Source organism: Aricia agestis, chromosome 22, assembly GCF_905147365.1.
Source record: "Aricia agestis chromosome 22, ilAriAges1.1, whole genome shotgun sequence".
NCBI classification, from domain to species: domain Eukaryota; kingdom Metazoa; phylum Arthropoda; class Insecta; order Lepidoptera; family Lycaenidae; genus Aricia; species Aricia agestis.
This window is the reverse complement of record NC_056427.1, coordinates 534,867-562,088: the sequence shown is the minus strand read 5'-3', so window position 1 is coordinate 562,088 and position 27,222 is coordinate 534,867. Positions and strand designations below refer to the sequence as shown.

General features: G+C 40.5%; 2 protein-coding genes across 7 annotated transcripts in view; one reads left to right on the top strand and one right to left on the bottom strand.

The window, feature by feature from the left end:
- LOC121737932 (dynamin-like 120 kDa protein, mitochondrial) overlaps positions 1 to 22,093 on the top strand; it is a 32,860-nt gene extending 10,767 nt beyond the window's left edge. For 3 of the 5 annotated variants that reach the window (XM_042129668.1, XM_042129665.1, XM_042129664.1), the window contains 14 exons: positions 355 to 453; positions 871 to 1,002; positions 7,305 to 7,450; positions 12,430 to 12,591; positions 12,906 to 13,099; positions 13,911 to 13,994; positions 14,562 to 14,776; positions 15,042 to 15,183; positions 15,682 to 15,807; positions 17,443 to 17,530; positions 19,732 to 19,813; positions 20,635 to 20,769; positions 21,229 to 21,298; positions 21,975 to 22,093. In XM_042129668.1, coding sequence (XP_041985602.1) covers positions 355 to 453; positions 871 to 1,002; positions 7,305 to 7,450; positions 12,430 to 12,591; positions 12,906 to 13,099; positions 13,911 to 13,994; positions 14,562 to 14,776; positions 15,042 to 15,183; positions 15,682 to 15,807; positions 17,443 to 17,530; positions 19,732 to 19,813; positions 20,635 to 20,769; positions 21,229 to 21,298; positions 21,975 to 22,039 — 1,740 coding nt within the window. In that variant the 3' untranslated portion in view covers positions 22,040 to 22,093. Of the gene's footprint in view, positions 1 to 354; positions 454 to 870; positions 1,003 to 7,304; positions 7,451 to 12,429; positions 12,592 to 12,905; positions 13,100 to 13,910; positions 13,995 to 14,561; positions 14,777 to 15,041; positions 15,184 to 15,681; positions 15,808 to 15,878; positions 16,026 to 17,442; positions 17,531 to 19,731; positions 19,814 to 20,634; positions 20,770 to 21,228; positions 21,299 to 21,974 lie in introns of those variants that run through there. The other 2 variants (XM_042129666.1, XR_006037203.1) reach the window with 2 other exon arrangements.
- A 312-nt stretch (positions 22,094 to 22,405) lies between these two features.
- On the bottom strand, positions 22,406 to 27,222 carry LOC121737930. Of its 2 annotated transcripts, none has more exons than XM_042129662.1 (2): positions 27,189 to 27,222; positions 22,406 to 26,046 (listed from the first exon to the last, which is right to left on the bottom strand). In XM_042129662.1, exon 2 carries the CDS (start codon positions 26,044 to 26,046, stop codon positions 22,567 to 22,569), a length of 3,480 nt encoding a protein of 1,159 aa, XP_041985596.1. In that variant the 5' UTR covers positions 27,189 to 27,222; the 3' UTR covers positions 22,406 to 22,566. The 2 variants fall into 2 exon arrangements, with proteins under 2 accessions (XP_041985596.1, XP_041985597.1); XM_042129663.1 differs by lacking the exon at positions 27,189 to 27,222 and adding an exon at positions 27,135 to 27,188.

Genomic DNA, 27,222 nt, shown 5'->3' with positions numbered 1-27,222 from the left:
GTGACATGATTATGTACTTAGAAGCTTACGTTTTAAGGACGGCGTTAGTTCTCAATTTGGCCAAATATGTATTACAATACTGCAGCACTGTATTTCACTCTTGACTGACTGACTAAAATAACGATGAATGTAGAATTTAAAAAAAATACACACCGAATAGCTACACAAAATCTGCTTGTCTTTGTCTGATTTGTGCATCTTTGCATCTACTATTCACCTCTCTTTCTCTCTTATTACTACATCTTTCTGTCTCTCAAATAGTCTCAGACGGAAGATATGGCAGCGGACACTTTTGTTAACTATTTGCCTCTTTCGCACTTATTCATATTGTATCGTCCTGTCTCTCTCTCACAGACGCAAACGGTGGACATGGCCGCGGACACGCGCGAGGCGATCAAGCAGATGACCAAACAGTACATGGACAATCCCAACGCGATCATATTGTGTATACAGGTATGGTGCGTGCGTGCGTGTGTATGTGTGTGTTTCTATGCATGTGTGGTATTGTAGCATCCAAAGGGGTGAACCGATATTGATCTACTTTTTTTAAGCTGAACATGTTCATACTTTACCGTTTGTAAAACGATTTTCAAAATTTTTCCTGTGGTGTAAAAGGTAGCATTCGAATTTGGTACCAATGTTTATCCGATTTTTAACCGACTTCAAAAAAAGGAGTTTTCTCAATTTGACCGTATGTTATATCTTATTTTATGTGTGTCACGGATAACTTCGTTATTTATGAACCGATTTTGATATTTTTTTTGTTAGAAACATTTCAAAAACCCCATGTTTGCATACTGTTTTAAAATCGGTTGTTTTCTTTTTCAAATAATTGTGCGGGTTTTAAATTTTAAATTTTCTTTCATACAGGATGGATCAGTAGACGCTGAGCGCAGTAATGTCACAGATTTAGTAGCTTCCTGCGACCCTCAGGGTAAGAGGACCATCTTCGTGCTGACCAAAGTGGATCTAGCTGAGGAGAATCTGGCCAACCCGAATAGGGTAAGTGTGTCCCACTCTGTTCGCTATATACAGTGTGTAACAAAAATAAGTGATAATACTTTAGGGTGTGTACGTGTTCCTTGTAGAGGGTTAACTGTGAAATTAGCAGCTCTGAAAGATGAAATTTTTTTTTCACTTTTGTATGGACAAGGGGCCCGAGCGTCACGAGTTTCCCCATACAAAAGTGAAAAAAATGTTTGGTCTTTCAGCGCTGCTACTTTCACAGTGAACTCTCTACATGGAACACGTACACACCCTAAAGTATTATCACTTATTTTTCTTACACCCTGTATATTTAGAGTTAACAGATGCAACAAAGTCACAGAACTGTTGGGTTCTAGTATGTTAAAAAATTTATAACATTTAATAATTGTATGGTTAAATTCATTAAACACTTGACCGTTATTTGAAGCATAATAATTGAGATAGGCACTTCTGTTTCCGCAGATTTTACCTCCTTTTCTTTCCTGAATGTTGGTAGCTCTGTCAACCTTGGCGCCATCATCGAGCAGGTAGAGGGAGAATTCCCGCGCGACTATGATCATTGGCGTTTTGTTTGCACGACTGTGCGGTGCGCCGCAGTCATTACGTATTATATAATTATATATATAATTTAAATTTCAGTGTTGTGTTTTTACCGTTTTTCAAGTGTTTTGGTAATTCACGTAAGTTATATTTTTGTACATTTTTTCTTTAGAAAAGATGAACATTTCATATTAATAACGATTTTATCGTTCGTATCGTTACTTTAATAACGAATATAAATTTAAATACTACATTTAAATTTTTAAATATTAATTTTCTAGTTAAGTTCTTGTGTTTGTGTTCTTTCCTAGGTTAAGGTAGCTATTAATAATGAATAACGAATGTGAATTTGTTCATGATTCGGTAGTGACACCAGCTAACGTTAGATTTGAAACTACCCACTAATGTGGTTAATAAAAAAGGCCTTGTTCTCGTGCAAGGTCATCTAGTAGTAATAGTTGAACAAATGATTCGAGCTCGTCATCGACTTCTACTTCACACAGCAAACGTAAATCGAGGCGCCGCCGCCACAAAAAGGGGGGGAGCAAATACAGGCAGCGCTATAACCACCCTTTAGCTAAATTAACTCAAGAGGTTAATGAACTTAACAAAAAGGTTAATTAATTTTATGAAAACCGATCTATTTTTCAAGGTCATGCAGTTGCATCGACGATAATGTCAGTCGGGAATTGTATAGCAAATCAAATGAAAATGAAACGACCGTTAGCAATTGTTTATGACCGAATCTTGTTTTTGAAATTGAAACAAAACTTAAAGAAACGTCCGTTACGAAAACTTCTCTTTTGGGGGTTTTGGGTATATTAAATAAATATTCAACATAACGAATGTTCAGAAGTTCGTTATTCTGAAGTTCAAGAATCTTATAATCATATACTAGTTTTTGTTGATTTAGAGGTCAATGATGAGCTTAAATATTTAGATCTCACGTGCACAAATCATACGCGGCATTATTATATTGCGTACTTGTGCAGCGCGGAGCATTGAAATCTGCTGCTGCAATGGTCACACGCTTCAAGCTTGACCCTTGAAGGTTAAATGAAACCGTTAAGGATTTGTATCACAACGTCAGTTACTTCAATTAATTTGTGGTCTAAGCTGAGCTTTGAGATCTATGAGGTTTTCAAATGAGACGCAATGCAATTATCAATTTCGTTCACGACCCATTTCTTGCAATCATTTTATCTAAGTTAATTCCGAGTTGCTGGTGTCACTACTCGAAAAGACTGAGGGAGCTCGCAAAACCTTTTTTGCGAATAGTCGAATAATGTTGCTGCCGCTGCGCAAGCGGGTTCTAGAGCAACAGATTAACTCGCCGCCCCCCGCAGGGGCAGGCTAAGAGTTATATATCCGCGCAGGGTATGTCTCATGGATGTTGTGCTAGCTCGCACATTTCCCATGCTCACCAGTCTGCGCAAGGCTGTTCATACAATCGTCCCCCGCAGGGACAAACAATAAATTTTGAACCACGGTCAATGCCTAGCAATGCACGAAGTTCTTTTCACTCGAGAGCTTAGCCTACCCCCGCAGGGGCAGACTAAGAGTTGTATACCCGCGCATGGTATGTCTCATGGATGTTATGCTAGCTCGCACATTTCCCATGATCACCAGCCTGCGCAAGGCTGTTCTTACAATCGTACCCCACGGGGACAAAGAAATAATTTTGAACCACGGTCAATGCCTGACAATGCACGAAGTTCCTTTCACTCGAGAGGAGCTCGATTGCTCCGAACTGAGGGAACTTCCACGGCAAAAGTACCCGTGAACGTGCCGCTTCTCTTTCGGATCTCGGGAAAGCCAAAAAAACGTAAGTACTGCAATCAAAAATTCAGAGCGGGTCAAACTTTGAAGTTTTACCGCCGTTTCGCGTTGGCAGCGCCTAGATGCTCCAGGTTATTATTATAAAGATTCTAAAACGGTACCGCATACCATTCATGGAGATGGAGAAACCACCTCGGTTCATTCCAAAATTAAACCAAAATCATTTTTCTACCACAAGAGTCGGAGGATGTCTCCAAATTCGACAAATGATATTCCAGGGTGTATTAGAAGTTGCCAGCCCCTTGCCAAGTTTTATTTCGACAATGTTTCTGGTCCCTAAGGTCGACGGGTCCTGCCGTCCTATTTTCAATCTTTCCACTATTCGATTGTTTTGACTCAGCCATTCGGGCTCATAAATGTTCAACTAATGACAGTTTTGTTTTGCAACCCAACGATTGGCTTTGCAAAATATCCCTGTCCCAAGCATATTTTACCTGGCAGTCGCTCCATCGCACTGACGGCTCCTACGTCTGTATACAAGGGACAGTTGCTGCAAATTACTTGCTTTTTGTCCGGTCACCTGCTTCCCTGACCAATTGGGTTAAACAAACCCTCAGAGAGCAAGTTCTACTTATCATCGTTTATTAGGACGATTATCTTATTGCTTATTAAAACAAAATCATCCTACAGAAGCATGTCCAGATTTTGCTTCAAAGACTTTACTTACGCCTCAACAAGACCTGGTACACGTTTCAAAACGAAAAGCTACTTCCAGGCGAGAAAATGTCTAAAATTCATCAAAAGATTTTACCAGTCCTGAGTCCTGACAAAGAGTCTGGTAGATCTAAAGACCTTGCAGAGCATCCGCGGTCTCCTGAACTTCACCAGTTTCATAGTACCGAAGGCTACATTACCGAGCTCTCTTGTCTCTTCTCATAGACTTGGATAAGTCCGCATTTCCGAATCGCTGCTCTCTACCGAGACAAGCGTTACGTTTAGCGACGATCTTCGGTGGTGGTTGCAAAGTCCTTTCTATCAATCTATCAACTTCCTTTCTTTGGAGCCCACCATGGCACTGCTTGGCAACAGATGCGTCGGACCTAGCTTGGGGTGCTCAACTCGACCACCTTTTCCTTAACGGGGACATGGTCAGCATAAGAAAATTTCATGCATTACAATCAGAAAGAGCTTCTAGGGCTCTGCTTCTTCGAGGTCAGCAGTCAGCACCAGACTCTCGCTCGCTCGACAGTTCTTTGGCAGAGCGACAATCGAACAGCTATAACCTATATTTGGGACGAAGGTCGCACCATGTCAGATGCCCTGATGGACATAACCATTCAGATTTTTCGAGTTATTGGATCATTCCCAAATCTGTTAACTTCTTGCACGGAGAAGATCAGAAAATGCGGCTTACTTGTGTGACCGATCTATTTTCTTCCGCCGAAGCTCATGTAGTGACTAATTATGTAACTCTCGACTTGACCGATCAAGCAGGTTTAGATCACGATGCCTTTTCTCAGGAGTACCCCCTAGCCTAGGTGCTTAATTAATCCCCAATGTCCTGGCTCACATAAATCAGGCTCAAAGAATTTATCTCCTAGTGGTTCCACGCTGGGAACGAGTATTTTGGCGGGCAGATCTCAAGTCGAGTGCAATAGCAGCACCGTATACGATTGGCGATCTGGAGAAATACACAATCGACATTTCAACGGGGGTCCCTCTTCCAAAGATCAGGAAATGTCCCTGGAAGTATAGAAATGTGGGGGTGGTCGTAAAATTGTAAAATTTCTGAGGCTGAGATGATAATCATATAAAATTATTGTTATTATCATGACCTTCTACTCTCAAAACTTATAAAGTTGCCTGGTATAGATGGTTATCCTGGTGTAAGTTTCACAGATGTGATGCTATGATGCTCACAAGCCGACGGCCACAGTCCTTGCAAAATTCTTATTTATTTTTAATAGATTAAACTCTCTTATAACATTATTTTCTTACATAAGTAGATAATATCTTCCATGTCTGATACAGAGATTTCTGGCCCTTTAAGTTCTTACGGTTTGGTAAAACATGTTAAAATCTATTGCATTGAAAAAGCTTGTACAACATAATTAAAAACTTATTGAAGTCTGTTGACGCCAGTTGACACAAGTAATTTATTTGTATTTTCTAGACATACAGATATTTTGCTTTTGTTTTCGTCGGGCAGACGTGTACATGATCTTACACACTGTAAGAATACAGTGGTTTAAAATTCTTTAATGTGATTAATTCATTTAGTCATAACTAAAACGAACAGTTCTGATTCTAGGCAATCTAGCTGGAAGATTTTAAGCAATCCCAGTAATAAGCAACCTTGCTGTTCACTGGCTTAAATGCTGTAATCACTTTTTTCATCGCAGGCGTAGCGATTAGCGAAGCTAAATGTGCAATTTATTTACGAGTTTGCGAGGAAAACCATCTGCCGCCTTTAGCTGGCGGTATCAAAACCTATTATACCAGCCAGATTATACCAGCCTTAATCGCCTGTGTGTCAGCAAAGAGCCGCGAGCCGCGAGTCTGGGGGCATGGTAATCCAGTGTGAGCGATTCTCGTGTGTTACCGACGCGAGCCGAGTAAGTTCGCGAACTTAAAACCCGCGTAATTTAAGTTCGTACGTCTGTCAGACCTTTTATGCACTCCACCAAACAAATCAAAACAAACAAACAACAAATTTGCCAGGATGTTAATCGAATGAAAAGGACGTTGGTTTCATTTGTTTATGTTTTTAACCCCAAAAAATCTCCATAGTGCATTAATTTTCCCCAAACATTTCCCCAAAGATACTGTTTCCCCAAATTTTCGCCTAGAGTCAAAATTTTCCCCAGAATTGCGAAAAAAACCCCCAATCTGGCAACCCTGCCAGGCGATAACAAACACGTCTCAATTATTATGCTTCAAATAACGGTCAAGTGTTTAATAGCAGCGTTTTACCCTGAAATAAAACGCTTATTAAATACTTACCTTATTTGAAGCATAACTTTTTATTTCTGCCTGGTGCAATTTCGACTCAATGATCATAGTCGAGCGGGAATTCTCCCTCTACCTGCTCGATGATGGCGCCAAGGTTGACAGAGCTACCAACATTCAGGAAAGAAAAGGAGGTAAAATCTACGGAAACGGAAGTGCCTATCTCAATTATTATGCTTCAAATAAGGTAAGTATTTAATAAGCGTTTTATTTCAGGGTAAAACGCTGCTATTTAATTCTATGGTTAATTGTAAAATGGAGTAAAATCCATAACAATTGTATCAAAATCATACTGTTCTTTCGGAGTGAAAACAGAAAGTGACGTCGCTCATATTTTCTTTTATGAAATAAGGGGGCAAACGAGCAAACGGGTCACCTGATGGAAAGCAACTTTCGTCGCCCATGGACACTCGCAACTTCAGAAGAGCTGCAAGTGTGTTGCATTCCTTTTAAGAGGGAATAGGGTAATAGGGGAGGGTAGGGAAGGGAATAGGGGAGGATAGGGAAGAGAATAGGGTAGGGGATTGGGCCTCCGGTAAACTCACTCACTCGGCGAAACACAGCTCAAACGCTGTTTCACACCGGTTTTTTGTGAGCCCGTGGTTTATCGCACGGGAACCGTAATTTTTTTCGGTATAAAAAGTAATCGGTTCTGCAGTTTGGGCGTAAAGAGGTAACTGACAGACAGACGTGACGTTTAGTCGTGGGAGAGCCATGCTTCGGTAAACTCACTCACTCTGCGAAACACAGCGCAAGCGCTGTTTTACGCCGGTTTTCTGTGAGAACGTGGTATTTCTCCGGTCGAGCCGGCCCATTCGTGCCGAAGCATGGCTCTCCCACGTCATATAATTTGGTTCGAAGGATTCGAAAAGATAATTATTATCTTCGCAATGCACAGCCAAACAGGAGTGACGTCACTTGGTGTTTTGAAAAACATTCCGTTATGCGCCTTCATTTATGATCTTTTTCGTCGCAACTGTGTATTTCAGATCCGTCGCATACTCGAAGGCAAGCTTTTCCCCATGAAGGCTCTCGGCTACTACGCGGTGGTGACCGGCCGGAGCCGGAAGGACGATAGCATACAGAACATAAGGGACTACGAGGAGCGGTACTTCCGCTCGAGCAAGCTGTTCAAGTGAGTAGGATCCGGCTCGAAGGACCATGTAATCTGTCTCGAAGGACCGATAAAATCCGTCTGGAAGGACCGATTTCATGCGGATTGAATTTTTTTTTTAATGAAATAAGGGGGCAAACGAGCAAACGGGTCACCTGATGGAGAGCAACTTCCGTCGCCCATGGACACTTGCAGCATCAGAAGAGCTGCAGGTGCGTTGCCGGCCTTTTAAGAGGGAATAGGGTAATAGGGGAGGGTAGGGATGGGAATAGGGGTGGGGAGGGAAGGTAATAGGGTAAGGGATTGGGCCTCCGGTAAACTCACTCACTCGGCGAAACACAGCGCAAGCGCTGTTTCAAGCCGGTTTTCTGTGAGAACGTGGTATTTCTCCGGTCGAGCCGGCCCATTCGTACCGAAGCATGGATCTCTCACGTATGAAGCATGGCTCACATTTCACCCGCTCACGGGGCAGCCGCCCCCCCTGGATCATGTTAACGTCCCTACTAGTGTCCGACCGAAACTGATTTTTCAGCCGAAACCGAACTTTCGGCCTTACTCTTAGTTTCGACCGAAACCGAAACCGAAACTAGGTAAAACATTCAAAATTACGATTATTTACTAAATTTATTGATTTTTAGCATAAATTACAAATTCTTAAACTAATGAAAGTACCACATTGAATTTTTTACTTTTTACGACATTTCTTACCATAAATATTATTATTCTTAGACTCGAATAACTTTTTGTACTATATTCCGTTTTTTTATACGATTCCAAGTAGATGCGTTTCGTCTCATTCACAGCAAATCCGATTTTTATCTTCTGAACGCCCAATATTCGAGTTTTAACTTCATAAAACACATGTCCTGTCGGTGTAGTGTATGACAGATCGAAAAACATAGGCGAAAAAATTGTTAAGTTGACAGTTTTCACAGATATGCGTTTGGTTAGCTTATTTATCGTTTCTTGCTATTTGTTACTAAAACAACGTGACAAGGCTCAAGGATAATAAAAACGTATAAAAATCATCAATCAAACGTATAACGTAAACTTAGATTCATTAATCGCGATTAAATGAAGAATGTTAAATATATTTGAAACAAAACGAGATTCACGTCGCCATATAAACGCATTCATTGTTCAATGAGAACTTAGTTAATAAAACGTTTAAGTGTGATTGGTGAAATTCCCCTTAATGTATTATAACGAAGGATTACCCTAAGAAACAAGAGCAGAAGTTATTTGAAGTCATTTTATTTAGATGCGATTCACCTAAGAAAAAGAACGCGCTTAGTGTACACTAAATTGGTTCTACACGTGTAAACGCGTTTATAGCACCAAATTGCATTTCACTAACATAAAGTTCACAACAAATCTCAAAGTTTCATCTTCAGAACGTCCAATGTTGCACGGTTAAACTTCATTAAAGCCGTTAAAGTCCTGCCAGTGTAGTGTCGTGGCGAATGGAAAATCATAGACGAAAAAAATAATGCGTTTGGGTAGTTTATATATCGTTTCTTGCTTTTTTATTGATCCCCGTAGGAACTCGTTTAATGAGAACTAAGTTTTATAAAATGAAGTTGTGCGATTGGTGAAATCCTCCCTTAAGACATACTACTGAACGACGTACTACTGAAAACAGTCAATAATTGCAGTATATCATTTTTATGGGAGACATGGACACGACCGCGGTCGAAGTTCAAAACGAAATGACTAAACAAACTTGCAGTTGACGTCATATTTTTTTTCTCCAGAAGGCGTTTTACCACTAAATCTGAAAAATATACTGAGGGCCGCAAGAGTGAAGCTTACGGGAAAGTGGGCTAGATAAGATTCTAGCAGGGTAGGAACGGTCTAAGTCCTAAGAGATTGCGTGTCCAAAAAAAAAAGTGAGGCGAGATGATTTACTAAATAAATCTCACAAGATATATTCTAAGATATCTTATAATCTCACAGTCAAACAAAATTCTTAAGTAAATAAAGTTCACACACAATATAATCAATTTATCATAGCATTTACTAAATCGTTTGTTTGGGAAACATTGTTAAAACAGCACGTAATTTGCCAACAGTTATAATATAATAAGCCAGCTTTTATCGTAGAAATAAAATTCAATAATATTATTCGATAAAAATAAGTTATGACAATTTAATGAAAAAAAAGGAAGTGCTAATTTTTGATTTAGGACTAATCTGAAATACATAATCTCAAAACATGATTAAATAGATGGTGGCGAACTAAGTCAGGGTCTCGCTGGCAAGCAAGCTCAAGTTTTTTTATTTATTTATTTATTTATTTATTAAACATTCTTACAACTATCATTACAGACTAATATCCAATTCGATAGCGTAGTAAATAGATTATTGAATATATTCATGTATAACATATGACCGATAGTGTCACTTTTGTGAACTCACTCAAAGGACATACTCGTATGAATAAGTCCAACTTGTTGTTGACTTTGTTAAGTATTCGGATTGCTTCTACAATGGGCGCGTATTTTAATAAGTTCGTTCTAGAGCGCGGCGTCGCGAAAAGCTCGGGAGACCGCCTCCGCCACACATACCTATCGGGGACGTTCAGTGCCAGCCACTGCAGTAAACCCGGATAAATTAATTTGCCACGCAACACTTTAAACATAAACCACGCCAAACTCAAGTCCCTCCTGGTCTCCAACTTGTTGTATCCCACCATGCCTAACACAAACAGCGTCGGATACATCAGCGGGTAGAAAGGATACACTCCATACAATTTTAAGTACAGAAAACGCAATACTTATTTTTGAATACGTTCCAGCATGAGCTTGTACTTGCTCTCGTGTGGGGCCCACACAGCCGCGTTGAACTCCAGCTGACTTCTCACGAACGCATCGTATAACGCTGTAATCGCCCTAACATTCCGAAACGTCGCGGACCTTCGTAGTACGAAGCCTAAGCGTCGGTATGCCTTCTTACAGCCGTTAGAAACGTGATCCCGGAAGTACAGCTTGTCATCTACCCGGACGCCGAGATCCCGCACAGACTTTTCCCTTGACAAAGTAATATCATTTACCTTGTAGTCGTGAATCAGGGGAGTCATCGCTTGGCTAAACGAAATGACCGAACATTTGGAGACATTAAATTCCAGCTTATTTTGCCGACTTCACTCGACTACCTTCGCCAGGTCCTGCTGGAGGCGCTCACAATCGCTGAGGCCTTTGATCGCCAGTAACAACTTGAGATCATCCGCGAATAGTAGGCATATTACATACCTAATTATCTCCGGTAAGTCATTAATCATTATGAGAAATTTTAATGGCCCCAAATTACTACCCTGACTCACGCCAGATTCTGTAGCATATAGTGCTGATCGACAGCCCGCAAATTCTACGTACTGCGTCCTGTCTCTCAAATAATTTACAAAAAATAGCAGTAGCTTAGGAGTAAAACCTATTTTAGCCATTTTTGTCAGCAGAATGTCATGATCGACAACATCGAATGCTTTTCGGTAATCCAAATAAGTAGCATCTACCTGCAACCCCTTATCTACATGGGGTGTAATGTACTCCATCGATTCTAACAAATTACTACTAGTACTCCTGTTTGGACGAAAACCGTGTTGGCAATCCGTCAGCGACGATTCAATTTGCGCTTGAATCCCCCTTTGGATGGCGGCTTCAAATACCTTTGCGGGCGTCGAAAGGCCTATAAGACTCGACTCTGGTTTCGTCTCCTCCTTTATGTATAGGTACAACGCGGGACATTTTCCACCTATCCGGAAAGTACGAACTACCTAAACATAAATTAAATATATGCGTCATCGGCTTCGCTAACACCGTCCGGCGGTCTCTTATTATAAAAGCTGGAATGCCATCCGGGCCGGCCGACTGTTTCGGTTTTAGAAGCTTGAGGGCTGTGCTCACCTCCTTTAGTGTGAGGGACGGCAGGTGTACGCGCGAGCTGCCGCCGCCTCCCGTCGCCTCCCGTCGCGACGGCCTCGTCCACACTTAGCTTAGTTTCGCCTTCGTTTTATTAAACACCGAATAAAAATAATCAGCGAATTCATACGCACATTGCTGACTAGACAACTCCTCCCCATTTTTTATAATTTTACTACGATTACTGGAGTGATTTTTACTTTTAATATAATTCCAGAACATTTTTGGGTCCTTAATTAAATTATTCTGTATTCGTTCCTCATAATTTTTTAGGGCGATATTTATAGTTTTTCTAATATTAGCTCTGCACGAGGAAAATAATAGGTAATCGTCCTGAGACCCCGACCTTTTATACTGCTTATGTAAACGTGACTTTAATTGTAGATCCTCGATAATATCTTTCGTGTACCATTCGGGATAATTCCGTTTACAGTTTAGTTTTTTGTGTTTGGGGGGAACACTAATACTAAATAATAGTTAATTGCGAAGTTTACCGAATGATGCATGAGTTTCGGTTTCGGCTATATTTTGGCCGAAACCGAAACTAAGGCTGAAACTAGATTTTTTGGCCGAAACTGGCCGAAACCGAAAGTTCGGTCGGTCACTATTTAGCAATTCCTCTCAATCAATTCAGCAAATGAATTGTCAAAACTGTCAAACTGTCAAAAAAATACAGAAATGAATTGCAAGCAGAGTTGCATTTTGCGATTTTAGAAAAATGAATCATATTATGATTCATATAATGATTCTTCAAAGCGACCATTTTAGCCCCGCAGGTCTCTACCGGCATATTTGACTACAGAGTCGTATCACACGAATGTTATGCGAAATGCGAGTTTCTTACGCCGGTTCTTCTCGCCGGGGTAGTTCCCGAACCGGTGGTAGGCATCAGGTAGACATTCTGAAAAAATTTGATTCAAATTTACTCAGAAATAAAACATTTTTTATTTTATTTTATAAAGAGGCGTCACCCTGCTTAACAGAGGCCTACCACTATTATGGATTCGTCACCCCCCTCCCCTCCCCCCTCTATTACATTATTCACACCACTATTGCACAGACACTCCATGGCGTATTTTCCAGGGACGGTCTTGTCTCGGCGGCCCAAGTCACCACTCGCAACTTGGCGCTCGGCGTAGCTGAGTGCTTCTGGCGCATGGTCCGGGACTCAGTGGAGCAGCAGGCCGACGCGTTCAAGGCCATGAGGTTTAACCTGGAGACGGAGTGGAAGAATACTTTCCCCAGGTATAAGCTTAGTTATATTTATTTACTAATACCTTTATAGTTATTGACACATAAGCCAGAGGTGGTTTAAAATGGCTGTGATCTTAAATCTAGGCAAATATACACTAGAAGACGCCTGCAGCTACTTTGCTCCAAAACTTGTTTATCGTGCAGGAACCGTACATTTTTCCGGGCCAAAAATTATTGTATGTTCTTTTCCGCATAGCATCTCCGTACTAAATTTCAGCAAGAAGTAACAGACATACAGACGGACAGACACACATACACTTTCGCATTTATAATATTGCCTCGCTTACACTACATCGTTGTTGCAGACAGCGCGAGCTAGACCGCGACGAGCTATTCGAGCGTGCTCGTGCCGAGCTGCTCGACCAATCGGCTGAGCTGTCCGCAGTCGCCGCCGCCAACTGGGAGGCGCGACTGACGGGGGCGCTGTGGGACGCCGCCGCGCCTAAGGTGCTGGACCAGATATACCTGCCGGCGGCCGCGCAGGCGCACGCCGATGTCGGTGAGTGGGGGGAGAAGTGTTGATGTGAAAGTGTGGGGGATGAGAGTGGTAGGAGAGTGAAGATGATGGACCGGATGTACCTGCCGGTAGCCGCGCAGGCGCACGCCGATGTTTGTGAGTTGATGGGGAAGGGTGGAGAAAGTGTTGATGCGAAAGTGTGGGGGAGAGTTGTTGTGAAAGTGTGGGGGAGAGTTGTTGATGTGAAAGTGTGGGAGGAGGAGGGGGGGTTAGGTTAGGTTAGTGGGTATTGAAGTGTAAATGTGGTTGAGGAGTGTTGATGTAAAAGTGTGAGGGAATGAGTGTATCAGAATGGAAATAATGAACCAGATATGCTGTAACAGACATACTAGCATTTTGTTTTATAACAAAGCATTGTTTGCGTATTTGATAAGCAGGCGTGTTTTAACTTTTAATACGCATGTTTGACATTTGCTTCAAATTGAATGACATCCCCTACGAATAATAAAAACTAAGGAAAAGTAACTCCGGCAAAAAACATGCTCCACAATACTTGTCAAAAAAGTGTACCTCAGGTACACATTTCAATACATTTGCAATATTAAGGTGACCTTGAGCGGTACTAGGCTGACGTTACATGACAGATCAAAAGGAACCAAAATTAAAATGGTAATAGTATGGGAGTTACGATTCCTTAGTTTTTATTATTCGTAGGACGTCCCATATGAATATTTTCCAAATGAACATGAAAGTAATTCTACACAGGGTTGTTCCGTATATTTTTCAAATGCAGTCCTATTAATATTGATGGGCAAGTGTATTTCTTTTATACTTATTAATGTCTTGTCTTTAGAGTGTGTAAAGCTTCGTCCTATCAAGTATGACAAGAATAGCGATGCAATGACAATGTGGAACGATCCTTATGATATTGATTACAGTAAGATTTGACAAATAATTTTTATGGTATACTTTTAGTTACTTTATAAATACCTATTTATACATTGTAATTTTCCTCTAGTTTTTATTGTTCGAAACCTAAAATTAAAGTAAAATATGTCTAATTATACTAACAGTCATATATAACGTTAATATCTCATCTATGTATACTTAAATTTCCTGAAGTAAACAACCGATATTAGTTTTGTGTTTTTCCCTTTATAGAAATGTTACAAGAAAAAAGTATATTTATTTCTACAACTTCGTACTGTTTAATAGATTTGTTTTGTGTACTATCAGAAAAGTTGATTCATAGGCAGATGGCAGACCGAGATGACAGACGTAATTACATCGCGTTATCGCGACAGATCACGAATAATATTGAATTGACATAGCTCGACCAAATCACGTAGGTCCCTCAACTACCTATGAATCAATTTTTTCGATGGTTCATAAAGTATTTTTTTTTTCTTTTTTAATCTTTATTCGGGACTTGCTTGTATATTTTTCTAGAATTTTATCACACCGTAACTTAAACAATATTTAAAAAAAAATATCTCCATTACAGACAAATTCAACACGACGGTCGACATAAAACTCCGCGAGTGGGCGGAGGGGGACCTCGCGGCGGTGTCCGTAGCGGCCGGCCGAGAGGCGTTACGGGCCGAGTTCGCAGCCCTACTGTCCAGAGCCGGTGATACGGACCCCGTGTATGAGCCGCTGAAGAGAGCGGCGGTAGAAGAGGCCCTGGCTAGACACCAGTGGGAGGATAGAGCGCAGGACGTAAGTTGATAGAAAAGTGTGAAGTTTGATAGGTAAGTGTAAGAGTTGATGGAGAAGTGTAGAGAGTTTATAAAGTAGGAAGTTATATGATATTTTAATAGAAAAGTATTGAAAAGGCAAGTGTAGAGGTCAGTATAAGCTTTAGTGAAAGGCAAGTGTACTTTTCTTTTAATCTTTATTGGTAAAAGATGGTTCCGCCATGTTTCTAAAACCGGTTTTCCTTGGTACTTTTCTTTTGTCTCACTCTTATCATCCTTTCCTTCAGGTTCTTCGTGTGCTCCAACTGAACGCCCTCCAGGACCGAATGGTCCGCTCCCGCGCGGACTGGGACGCGGCCGTCGCGCTCATGGACAGCGCGCTGAAGGAGCGGCTCAGCGCTACGTCGGAGCAGCTCCACGAGCTCACAGGTATGTCGCCCCGTCCCGCTCGCACACATCGCCCTGTCCCGCTCGCACACACGGCCCACTGGGACTTACGTATGTTGGGGACGTTGGTGGCGACATCTGTATTGAATAAGAACCAAACTGTCAGCTTTTAAACGGAACTGTCATTCTTGCGAAGCTTTTTGTAAACGTTTGATACGTGCCGCGCGCATTCAGCGCCGCTACTTTCACAGTGAACTCTATACAGGGGTCTCATACACACCCTAAAGTATCAACACTTACTTTTCTTACAAACTGTAAATCTACGTCTTAGTGTATAAACACACTAGGCCGAAGTTACGCGGCGTAAATTACGTCCGCAATCAAACGCATACAAATACGGACGGAACGTGACGGAATAGTGTCATCGGTAATTTAAAATACATTGCGGGCGTAATCATGCTGAATTTACGCCGCGTATCTTTGGCCTGTGTGTTTAGACACTTACGCCACTATATATAATGTTTGTCTGTGTGTCCGCAGGTCCCGGTTTCCGCGAGCGCTGGCTGTACTGGCGCACGCCGACCGCGGAGCAGGCGCGCCGCTCCACGACGCTCGCCGAGCTGGAGAGGCTGGGGGTGACGCGGCCGCAGCTCACTTATGACGAAGGTATTACACCGCCGTGTGTGTGTGTGTGTGCAGCAGGCACGCCGCTCCACGACGCTCGCCGAGCTGGAGAGGCTGGGGGTGACGCGGCCGCAGCTCACTTATGACGAAGGTATTACACCGCCGTGTGTGTGTGTGTGTGCAGCAGGCACGCCGCTCCACGACGCTCGCCGAGCTGGAGAGGCTGGGGGTGACGCGGCCGCAGCTCACTTATGACGAAGGTATTACACCGCCGTGTGTGTGTGTGTGTGTGTGTGTGTGGGTGTGTGTGTGTGTGTGTGTGTGTGTGGGTGTGTGCGCCATGCGCCATGATCCTGCATCGCACTATGAGCTCGACACGCGGGCTGCAGCCTGATCAAGTATACCACCAACACGGTCGGAAGACCTTCCATTATGGCCGCCATGCATATCCCCACAATGTGTGAAAAATATGTGTGGCACTCGGGGACTGCCGCGGTATACTAGTCTACACGCTTACGTCTAGTAGGCCGCACACCAATACCGTTCCAAAGTCTGCCGAATTGAAACGACGTTAGACGATGTGTTAGGTTTATTCTCGTTACGGAATCTATACTAATATTATAATTCTGCAGAGTTTGTTAGTTTGTTTGTTTGTTTGAACGCGCTAATCCCAGGAACGTTTTATACGTGGGAGAGCCATGCTTCGGCACGAATGGGCCGGTTCGACCGGATAAATACCACGTTCTCACAGAAAACCGGCGTGAAACAGCGCTTGCGCTGTGTTTCGCCGAGTGAGTGAGTTTACCGGAGGCCCAATCCCCTAACCCCTACCCTATTCCCTTCCCTACCCTCAACTATTCCCTTCCCTTCCCTCCCCTATTGCCCTGTTCCCTCTTAAAAGGCAGGCAACGCACTTGCAGCTCTTTTGATGCTGCGAGTGTCCATGGGCGACGGAAGTTGCTTTCCATCAGGTGACCCGTTTGCTCGTTTGCCCCCTTATTTCATTAAAAAAAAAAAAAAAAAAAAAAAAGAACTACAGGTCCGATTTGAAAAATTCTTTCAGTGTTAGATAGCCCATTTATCGAGGAAGGCTATAGGCTATATTTTATCACGCTAAGACTAATAGAAACGAAGAAATAGAGGAAAATGTGGAAAAAAACGGGGGGAAATTATTTGAAAGGTCTTATTTGAACGCGCTAATCTCAGGAAATACTGGAACACTGAAAGAATTTTTCAAATCGGAATTTGAAAAATTCTTTCAGTGTTTGATAGCCTATTTATCGAGAAAGGCCATTGGCTATATTTTATTATTCTACAACTAATAGGAGCGAAGAAATAGAGAAAAATGGGGGAAATTATATGAAATGCTTATTATCTTAAGATTCTTAAGAACTACTGGAGCAATTTTTGTTATTTGGCGAATATGAAGAATAGACCACTTTAAGGGACATAGGCTATTTTTTTGCGGAAAAATGTACGGTCGCGAGAAATTCCTAAATTACGCAAGCGAAGCCGCGCGGAACGTCTATATATAATAAAATCGTAGGAAAGTCAAATGCTGTACATTGAATATTTTTGTACAATAAATAATACTTGGGACGTGATCTACTATACTAACGCGGACGAAGTCGCGGGCAACAGCTAGTTTGTTGATAATGTTATTATGAACTATTACAGTGGTAGCGGCTCGGGACAACCTGCGCCGCCGCGGTGTGGAAGTCGACAACGACTACATACGAGAGACGTGGCGGACTGTCTACATGCGGTGAGTGGATGAACCCCCTTTACCACATATTTAAAAAAGAAATAAAATATTTTAGTAGAATACAACCGTTACAACCAGGGATGTTGCGAATATCCGCATCTGCATCCGCATCCGCATTAAATCAATGCGGATTTTTATGCGGATGCGAATGTCATACAAGTTGCGACAAGAAAAAAAAAAGCGGCGGGGTCTGTGAATAGCGCGTACCGTTTGCGCGTGTCAAATGACCAATGGGAGCGAAAAAAAGGGGAGGCACAATAGTGTTCCATTATAGTACCACCAGTTTTTGATAAGTTTTGTATCGTCAATGAATGTAAAATTATAACATGTTTTACACTACTAACAACATGATCTCAGTTACATTCAAAGGAATTTGAACGAAAAATTCCTTTGTACTTCTTAATAATTTATGATTCATAAGTTATTGAGAAAAAGAAAGTTATCTCGGCTAAGAAGACTTAACCGAGATAATTTTCTTTTTAAATTTAGCATATTTCCTACTCTCGTGAAATTTTCCACATATTTTTCAGAATCAACCGTTTAGCTAATAGCTGTTAGAAGGGGGAGACACTGAACACTAACGATTTCTTCCACTTTAAAACTTTGCATATTTCACAAATGGAGCCTTAAATCGGAAAATGATCTGGGAATACTCGTAATATTTTTAAAAACCCTATCCAACGACACCACAAACGGTGGAGTGGATGCGAAATAAATAAAATTATCCCCGCTTGATGTGTAAGGGAGGCCCCATAAATGTTTTTAAAGGTTTTATATACCACTAGATGATGCCCGTAACCCTGTTGCGCCAAAATTCGTTTATCGTGTTCCCGCGATACCGTACGTTTTTCCGGGATAAAAAGTATCGTATGTCCTTTCCCGGGACTCTCTCCATGCCAAATTTCAACAAAATCGGTTCAGCGGTTTGAGCGTGAAGAGGTAAGAGCCAGACAGACAGATAGACGGACAGGCAGACAGACAGACACACTTTCGCATTTATAATATTAGTATGGATGGATTTTGTCGACATCGTTTATAAGTGTGTGCATTCACGCCGAATTTCGGTTTTGTAGGCTATTCTTTGAGCGAAACCGCGGAGAAACAGAAGACAGACGGACAGATAGACCGAAAATATAAGGGTTCCTTGTTGATTACGGAACCCTGAAAACGGCGACAGGATCCGACGCATTTATTGTGGTGCATCAATTGTCTTGTGTAAATTAATCACTACGGGTTTGTTTGTGCTTCATACTTAATAAAAAGCGGCATTATTACTATTTAATAATTTAAGTATAACGCTTTATGCTCCTATAAATAACTTCGTGTACTTACTAACAAAAAAGTGGTAGAGGTTTTTAAAAATTTGTTTTAAACCTGAACCTGTATTATTATTTTGTAATACATTAATAAAAATGAAAATAATACTTTTTCATTTTATTAACTATATTTATGTAGGATCCGCAACATCCGCATCCGCGGATGTGAACCTCTAAAAATCCGCATCCGCATTCATATCCGCGGATGTGAAAAAATCGGGATCCGCAACATCCCTGGTTACAACCACAGACAGATCAAGATAGATACCGCATGTCCCTCCATTTGTATGAAAACGAGCGTGCCACTTTTTTCCTCCTTACTGTGACGTACCGATGATAAGAAACGTGTCCAGTATCTAACGGTCGTTCCCAATATTCAATCTATCTCTGGTATCAATTCAATGTTAGCTGCGATCGGTTGTATGTCAAAACATACAACCGATCGCAGCTAACATTGAATTGACATAAAATATATGTCCCTAATGTCTAATGCGAGCTATTCCTATCTCTAGTAGGGCAAAACCAGAGATAGATCAAATATTGGGAACGGCCGTTAGTCAACATTTCTATTTCGACTTCTACAGCTGAATTATTAGGCATTTTTAAAATTCTGATTGACGTCCAATTCCAATAGCAGACTAAAGAACAGACTTTCGAAAGACGAGCATTGCTCGTCGTTTGGGAACGCCATATGGCACGCGAAGTACATACACATGCGGTATCTATCTAGATCAATGTCTGTAGTTACAATTTACAACAGATTTAACCTCCAACCAAAATTAAAGGTTTTAAACATTTCACGTGTCTGTCTGTTGTTTTGTTTTGAGTATTAATTTTTTGTAATAGACTGTCTCTCACTTGACCGATTTTTTTTTTCTTTTCCAGAAACTTCCTCTCCCGAGCGCAAAACCGTGCTCGCGACTGCCGCAAGAGTTTCTACCTGTACAGCCAACAAAATGGCGCTGAGGTGAGTTTCATTTAAATCAGCATAGCCGAAGATGATTTTTTTAATGACATATTCTGGGCATTTCATTAACGGCCGTTCCCAATATTTGATCTATCTCTGGTTTTGCCCTACTAGAGATAGGAATAGCTCACAATTGACATTAGAGACATGTCTCTAATGTCTAATGTGAGTTATTCCTATCTCTAGTAGGGCAACGGCCGTAAGGCGAGGATAAACCCCTATTTGTTATTCCGTGACTCCCGATTTACCTAGTTCCAATATAATAACGAAGTGTTAAAAAATATGAGATATAAAGCACAATAATTAAAATAACTTAAACCATAAACATCTTAATAAAACGTAATACTTTGGCTGTAATTAATTTACAAACTCACCTCCGATAAAAAATCTATTTCATCGAAATATAAGTATTAAGTAGGATAATTATACATTTTATTTGATTAAATTGTTAGTAAATCTATATTAAAATCTTCTGAACCGTACAATTTGGTTTCTTAATATTTATTTCCAAAGATATTTAAAAAAACATGAAAAATAGAGAAGATCCGCCCGAGTAACTACAGTTTTATGCTAAGCTAAAAAGAATCTTATTGCAATGCGTATACGCTTGATCTTTGGTTTTGTGCAAGGTTATCGTTTTGGATTGAGATTAATCCCCATTTTAAGTAAATGTACCAAATTTCATTTAAATCACTTTAGCGGTGAAGAGGTCTGTTACCTCTTCACAAACTATCTTACTAAATTACTAAACGAACTATTGCATTAATTATAATATTAATACGGATTATCATTATAAAATATCACATTTTGGATTGCTGCAGAAGGAGTGTTGTGAGGTGGTGATGTTCTGGCGGGTACAGTCAACACTGCGGACGACGGCAAACGCGCTGCGGCAGCAGATAGCCAACAGGGAGGCCGCCAGGCTCGACAGGGACCTGAGAGAGGTGCTGGACGAGGTTAGTGGCTACTTACACAACTCCCCAGCCTGCTAGCAACACTCGCCAGCATCTAGATGCTGTTGCTAGCAACACTCCCCAGCATCTAGCAACACTCCCCAGCATCTAGCAATACTCCCCAGCATCTAGCAACACTCCCCAGCAGCTAGCAACATTCCCGAGCAGCTTGCAATACTTCCTAGTAGCTAGCAGCATTCACCACCAGCTAGCAACACTCATCACCTGCTAACAACAATCCCCAGCAGCTAGCAACACTCCCCGACCGCTAGCAACACTCGCCGGCCGTGCGGCCGCACATGCGTAGTGCTTCGTGCTTGAGACGATGCCATTGGACGATCTGCGTGTATCGTCCAATGGCCGTGACGATACAGATGCAGCTAACTTTTTCACCGCAGCCGCTTTCACCCTAAAGTATTATCACTTAGTTTTGTTACACCCTAAATGTATTCTAACTTTCAGATGGCAGCGGATTCGGAACTCAAGAAGAAATTACTTTGTGGCCGTAGAGTGGAACTTGCAGAAGAACTGAGTAAGTTACAAATTTGAATTGATATTTGAGAATGTGTGTGGACCATATAGTTAATATAGCTAGTGAAATAGAGAAACAAAGGCCTGAGCAAGAGAGATGTCACTATCAGTAACACTGCGTGGTAAAAAGAGACGTGTGATACATGACAGCAGCACTCTTTTTTTGACGTCCAGTCGGCACGTGCCGCACGTTGACAATTTAATCTCATAGAATTCATGTTCAATCATGCTTGTGTAAGTGTATACGTACACATATTTTTCACACAGATGAAAACCAATTTCGGTTTCGTTTGACAGCTCGAGATTATTGCTCTATTCCGCTAGGTATATTAACTTTATGGTGTGGACTGATTTGATGTAGTTTTTAATTTGTTTTGTTAAAAAAAGCTGACATGATCTATACTCCACTCGGGCTAGCTTGTCGCTAGCGGTCGTTTGTCGCTCCCTGTCAAAAACTTGTCATTTTCCATATAAAACCACGATAAACAATGTCTGACACTTCATTGTCAATCGCGGTTTATATGGAAAATTACAAGTTTTTGACAGGGAGTCAATGACCGCTAGCGACAAGTTAGCCCGAGTGGAGCATAGATTCAAGAGTGTTTCTAGAAATAGTTGATATCAGTTTGACGTTTCTGTGTGTATCTGTGTGCATAAAAGAATGTCGTTTGTTACAGAGCGAGTGAGACAAGTGCAAGAGAAGCTAGAAGAGTTTATAGAGGCGTTAAATAAAGAGAAGTAAACTAGTCGTAGACAATGTTATATATAAGTTATATTTATAATAAAATGTTGCACATTATAGTTCTTTTCTTTTTTTAATAATATGCGTATATTTTTATAAAATTACGGGAGCCATTGAGTCGCCGGATGACACATGCAACCATGCAACTTTTTATCCTGGAAAAATGTACGGTTACTGTGCCATAAACGAATATAATGTGTCGTTAGATAAGTGATTGATATCGTTAATAAATAAGATAGGTATTTTCAATCAGTACAAAAAACTATAATCACTTTATTCATTTTATTGTTTACACTTTACTGCCATCTTGGCCCATATCATAAATACCTTACAGACTAACATGCAGCTTGGCAAAAAAGAGTGCATTTTAAATTTTATACGCTACATTTTTGACACAAAAAAATATGGCAACACTACAAGTACTGTCATGTTGCCAATAAATAAAAACTTTAGTTCCACTGTCACTGCCATAGTCTTTTTTGCCAAGCATTTAGCTTTACTCAAAATAACATGACTAGCAATATAATTTACGAATGAGCATATATCAACATATTAATGATCGTATTATTAAACGATTTTAGGGTGTCTAAAGTTTTGTCCCTATGATCAATAGGACATTCCCCTCTGGAGAATATGTGCTCGACTAGGACCAAAGATTCAGTACGTTTTTTGCAAAACATACCTTTAATCATTGGCAGGGCTATGGGATTATGTCCTTCATCATATTCAAAGTGATGTAAAAATAATACAAGTACATGCTTGTATATATCGACGATAGAAAAAAAGTATTCAACGGTCAATTGTTTTATATCACTGTCTATTCTTTCTCCAAGCTTTACGCCGACCGATTCAATAGCATCTTCTATATTCTTGTCTAATTTTTCGAAGATACTTGGATTTTCTTTCATTGATTCTTTCACTGAATTATAGTACAGCATAATAATACGTATTTCTATGTATAGAGCCAAATATTGCTCCATTGGGAGTATTTTTTTCATGTTTTCCATTATTCTCTGAAATACTGGCAAACTGCATGCGTAGTTACCCAAATATGCCTTGTTATATTTTAATGCTCTTATTACTCTATAAAGGAGTCCGTATAACTTTTTTTTGGCTTCCTCCCCTAGAGTTTCATTTAAAGTAGCTGCTTTATTGAAGAATGCATCACATACATTATCAAGTCTCTCTTTTTGTTCAATTTCAGATGTGCACATCATCAAGTATTTTACCATAATACGCAAATTTAGGCCATGAATTTCTGTTTTTTCGTATTCGTGTGCAACAATGTTCTCAAAAACAAATTCTTTATTTAAATACTTGTCGATTATACTACGTATTAAAATATGGTCTTCTACTAGTGGCAACACATTTTCAACTTTACAAAGAATATTCGTTGCATCTTCTTTATTAATTTTTGAAAAAACTTCATAAAGCAATACCCAGTATTCAGCTTTAATATCGTCCGGGATATTTTTGTTCTTCTTCAATGAATTTAAAAGGTATTTGCTCCTTTTATCTGTTACTAATTCCTTGATCAGCTTTTTTATTACTTCCCAGACTTGGGGATCGATGGTTTGTTGTCTGAGATAGGTTTTAGCTGCCATTTTTAAAACAGCCGCTGGGCGCAATTTGCTAGCAGCTACAAAGATTTCTTTAGAAGATTTCGAACTTAGACCCAAACGCGTAGCAATCCTTACAGTGCGTCTCCATTGCAAGAGTAAATTTACATAGGATTTCTGATCCTTCGCTCTGCAAATAAAAACTTTATTGGCAACAGCTTTAGCACCTAATGTTTGCCAATCAACACTATCAATATTCAATGTTGGTCTAATTTTGTGCGCAGTTGCTCTAAACGCCGCGCCTAGTCGTTTTTTATCTGCTTTATTGTCTATATCGTCTACAACTTTGAGATTTAAAAAAAGATTTGTTGAGAGAATGTTGATCGCACGCGCAATCCAAGATTGGGGGTTGGACTTCATTTCGTCGAGTAATAAAGTTTTATGTAGCTCAGCCAGACCATTAGGCTCATTAAAATAAAGAGCAAGAGCCCGTAAAAATCGGTCATGATGAGGACGCTTCTCCTTTAGTAATGATGCAAATTTTACGCCATTCTCAAGCACAGACGCGTCATGTTTCAAAACATTAATGTATGATGCGTCGTTGTCGATTAATTGAAATGTTTCCTTCAGAAGAAGTCGTCTTCCTATTTTACGGTCAAATAATTGTCGTAAAAAACCAGCATCAGTCCGTGCCTTTTCAACCAGAGTGGTTTCAGCATCAAGGATATCCTTAATCTCGAGTTTGTATTCATCTAGCGTATCCAAAAACATATTCGGTTCGCTATCCAGAAAAATCTTCGCAAGTCTAGGACCTACGACTGCTCTCTCTTTGAAATTCAACTTGTAATCTCTCAGGGTGGAGGAGTCTTTAAGAAACGCCGTTATTATCGCATCCGTTAATGGTATATCATTAATTAAATGTCGCAATACCACTGCATGTATACCCTCGATACATTCTAACTCGGCTATCCCTCCATCCAGTCCCAAATGATGACCAAAGTTGATCATCATGTCCCAGGTGGGGTCGGGTAGTCGCCACGCGGCGGCTCGCTTCACAAGGGATCTGACGACTGCCGCTCGCAGGTTGCTGGGCTCGTTCATGTGCTTCGTCACCAACAGCGTCAGCAACTTGTCCACTTGCTCCGGAACTCCGCCACTTTTACTCACGAGCACCAGGAATATGTTCATTCTACCCTCAATCGTTCCTTCACTCGGTAACTTTTGTGTGAGTTCATGGAACGCACTGTTGAAATTTTTAAAGCGATATTTGTCGAATAGTAGATCTAATGGTGATTTTTGTGTAACAATCGAATCCCACTTGCCATATTTCCTTTTTTTGAGCATTCTTTTAAAGCGCATTTGTCGCTCGAAGCAAATAGGTTTAGCTTCAGCATCCTTGAAAATATTTCGGTCTCTGATTATTTCTGGTTCTATTTTAATAGGTATCGGATATTTCCACTCTTTTATCTTATCTCCAACATTCTTATCGACAAATATCTGTTTTTTAAATGCTGCTCGTTCGTTAGCATTAACTTTTAATATAAGCGGTTCTATATTCTTATAGGTAAACCAGTTTTCTAGATATTCAGCTTGAGCTAATTTTAAAATAAGAGTTTTGGCCTCTTCGCTAGTTAACAATCTCGCCAACGTTTTCGTACGAAGAAAGTAAACCGTATACAGCTCTGGTTTAGCGTCGAATCTGTCCTTGAAGTTCTTTATTATGTATCTAGTTGCTTCTGGACTGAGCTTACCAAATTTTTGCATATTGAAGTATTTTTCAACGATGTCTAAATACAAGCAAGAGTCCGTCTTTAGGACACATTGTATGCTTTTAAAATAAGTCTCCTCGCTTTTTATATAGCGCAAAAGGGCATCGTTATTCGCTTGGAGACCTTCATAATATACTCGGGCAGCCTGCGGGCAGCTCTCGCAGAGTACCTTGAAGTCTTGCGGACTCAATATATGGACGACATTTTTTATTTCAGCCAGTATGTAATCGGCAGGACAGTGCCAGAGGAACTTGATAGCGATATCGCGATCCTTGTAGTATTCATAGAACTGCTGACATCTAGTGCTGTCTGTGAGATTCTTGTGCAGCCAGTGCCTCATCTTGTTGACGGCTGGCTGGATCATGTGCGGAAAGACCTCATCCTCCAGATAGCGAGGGTTGATGACGTCACAGTATCGGGGCTCCAACAGCCATAATGACTTCAGTGCCCGGCTCACGTATAGCATGTCATCATCCTTCAGATTCTGCAGTATGTACTCCACATCCCTCCGTTCGGAAGCTACGTCGATCTTGAATAGTCTGTCTATTGGCGATTCTTCAGGTGCTTGTAATATTTCTGTGTGAGTAACATTTTGCTTCAATGTCGTTGTTACCAGTTGATTGTAATATTTGTGCCTCTCGCCCAGGTTCGAGCCTTCCAGCAGTATTGGGGTGGTCATCTGAAAATTAGTATTTTATTAAACTTTCAAAAGTGAGTGGTAAGTGGTAACCAATATTCTTTGCTAGATTGCTTGCTGATGCTCGCAACAAGATTATCGCGCGGGAACACAATATATCCTATTTCCTTTCTCAAGATTCGAAGTATCTACATACAAAATCAGACTAACTTACTTAATTTGCAAAATTATAATAATTTGTATTCAATAAAATGCATTAATCGCTTTTAACGCGCAAGTTCACGTTATATTTTTTACTAGCTGTTGCCCGCGACGTCGTCCGCGGCAATATACTATATATCGATATATCAGCCTGCTACTTACTATATTGAATATAGTAAGTAGCAGGCTGATATATCTCAAGAATCGTGCTAGCTAGAAAGTTGGAATTACAAAATATGTATGAAAAAATATAAAAATTTAAAATATATCCTCCTCCTTTATTGAATGTCGGTTAAAAGGTAGCTTAAGTTAGTCCTTATTATATCCGCTGTCTGCCAAAAAAAAGTCCCGTTAAAATAGCTCCAGCCGTTTCAGAGATTAGCCGGAACAAACAGACAGACATACAGACAAAAATTGTAAAAAGTGCTATTTTGGTATATGTACCGTATGTACATTCATATGCATGTAGTAAAAAACGGTTCTTTCAATATTACAAACATACACTCCAATTTTATTTATGTAGTATAGATGTATAGATAAGGGAAGATATTCATTAATTTCTTTGTAAATGTACCATAGGCGAGTAGGTAGGTCTAGAAATAGCGTCTAGATGGCGGGCTACTATTTCCAGCGTATTCTTATATTCAGATTTCAGACTATACTGCGAAAGCTATTTTAAGAATAACGCAATAAAGTTTCATTTTAACACTCGCATATTTTAAGAAATAGTTTTGATATCCATCGATATACAAACTTAGCAGTATATTAATTACGGTATACTGCATAATTTCTAATTTTGCACAATTTTTGCAAAATTACAGGCCACTCTGCTTGTTTACATTGTTCCAATACTTACTAATCCAGCGCTGGAATAAATCGCTGGATTGGAATAATCTAAACCGGCCAATACACATAAATAAGCCACAAACCTCAGAACAAGTTTAGCATTGTTAAGTATGCATCTCTAAACAATGTATTCATACCTCGAATCAAGTATCAACTCAACTCCACTGTCCA

Bases quoted from the DNA above. Each gene is read 5' to 3' on its own strand.
- LOC121737930 (XM_042129662.1), bottom strand. From the start codon at position 26,046: ATGACCACCCCAATACTGCTGGAAGGCTCGAACCTGGGCGAGAGGCAC.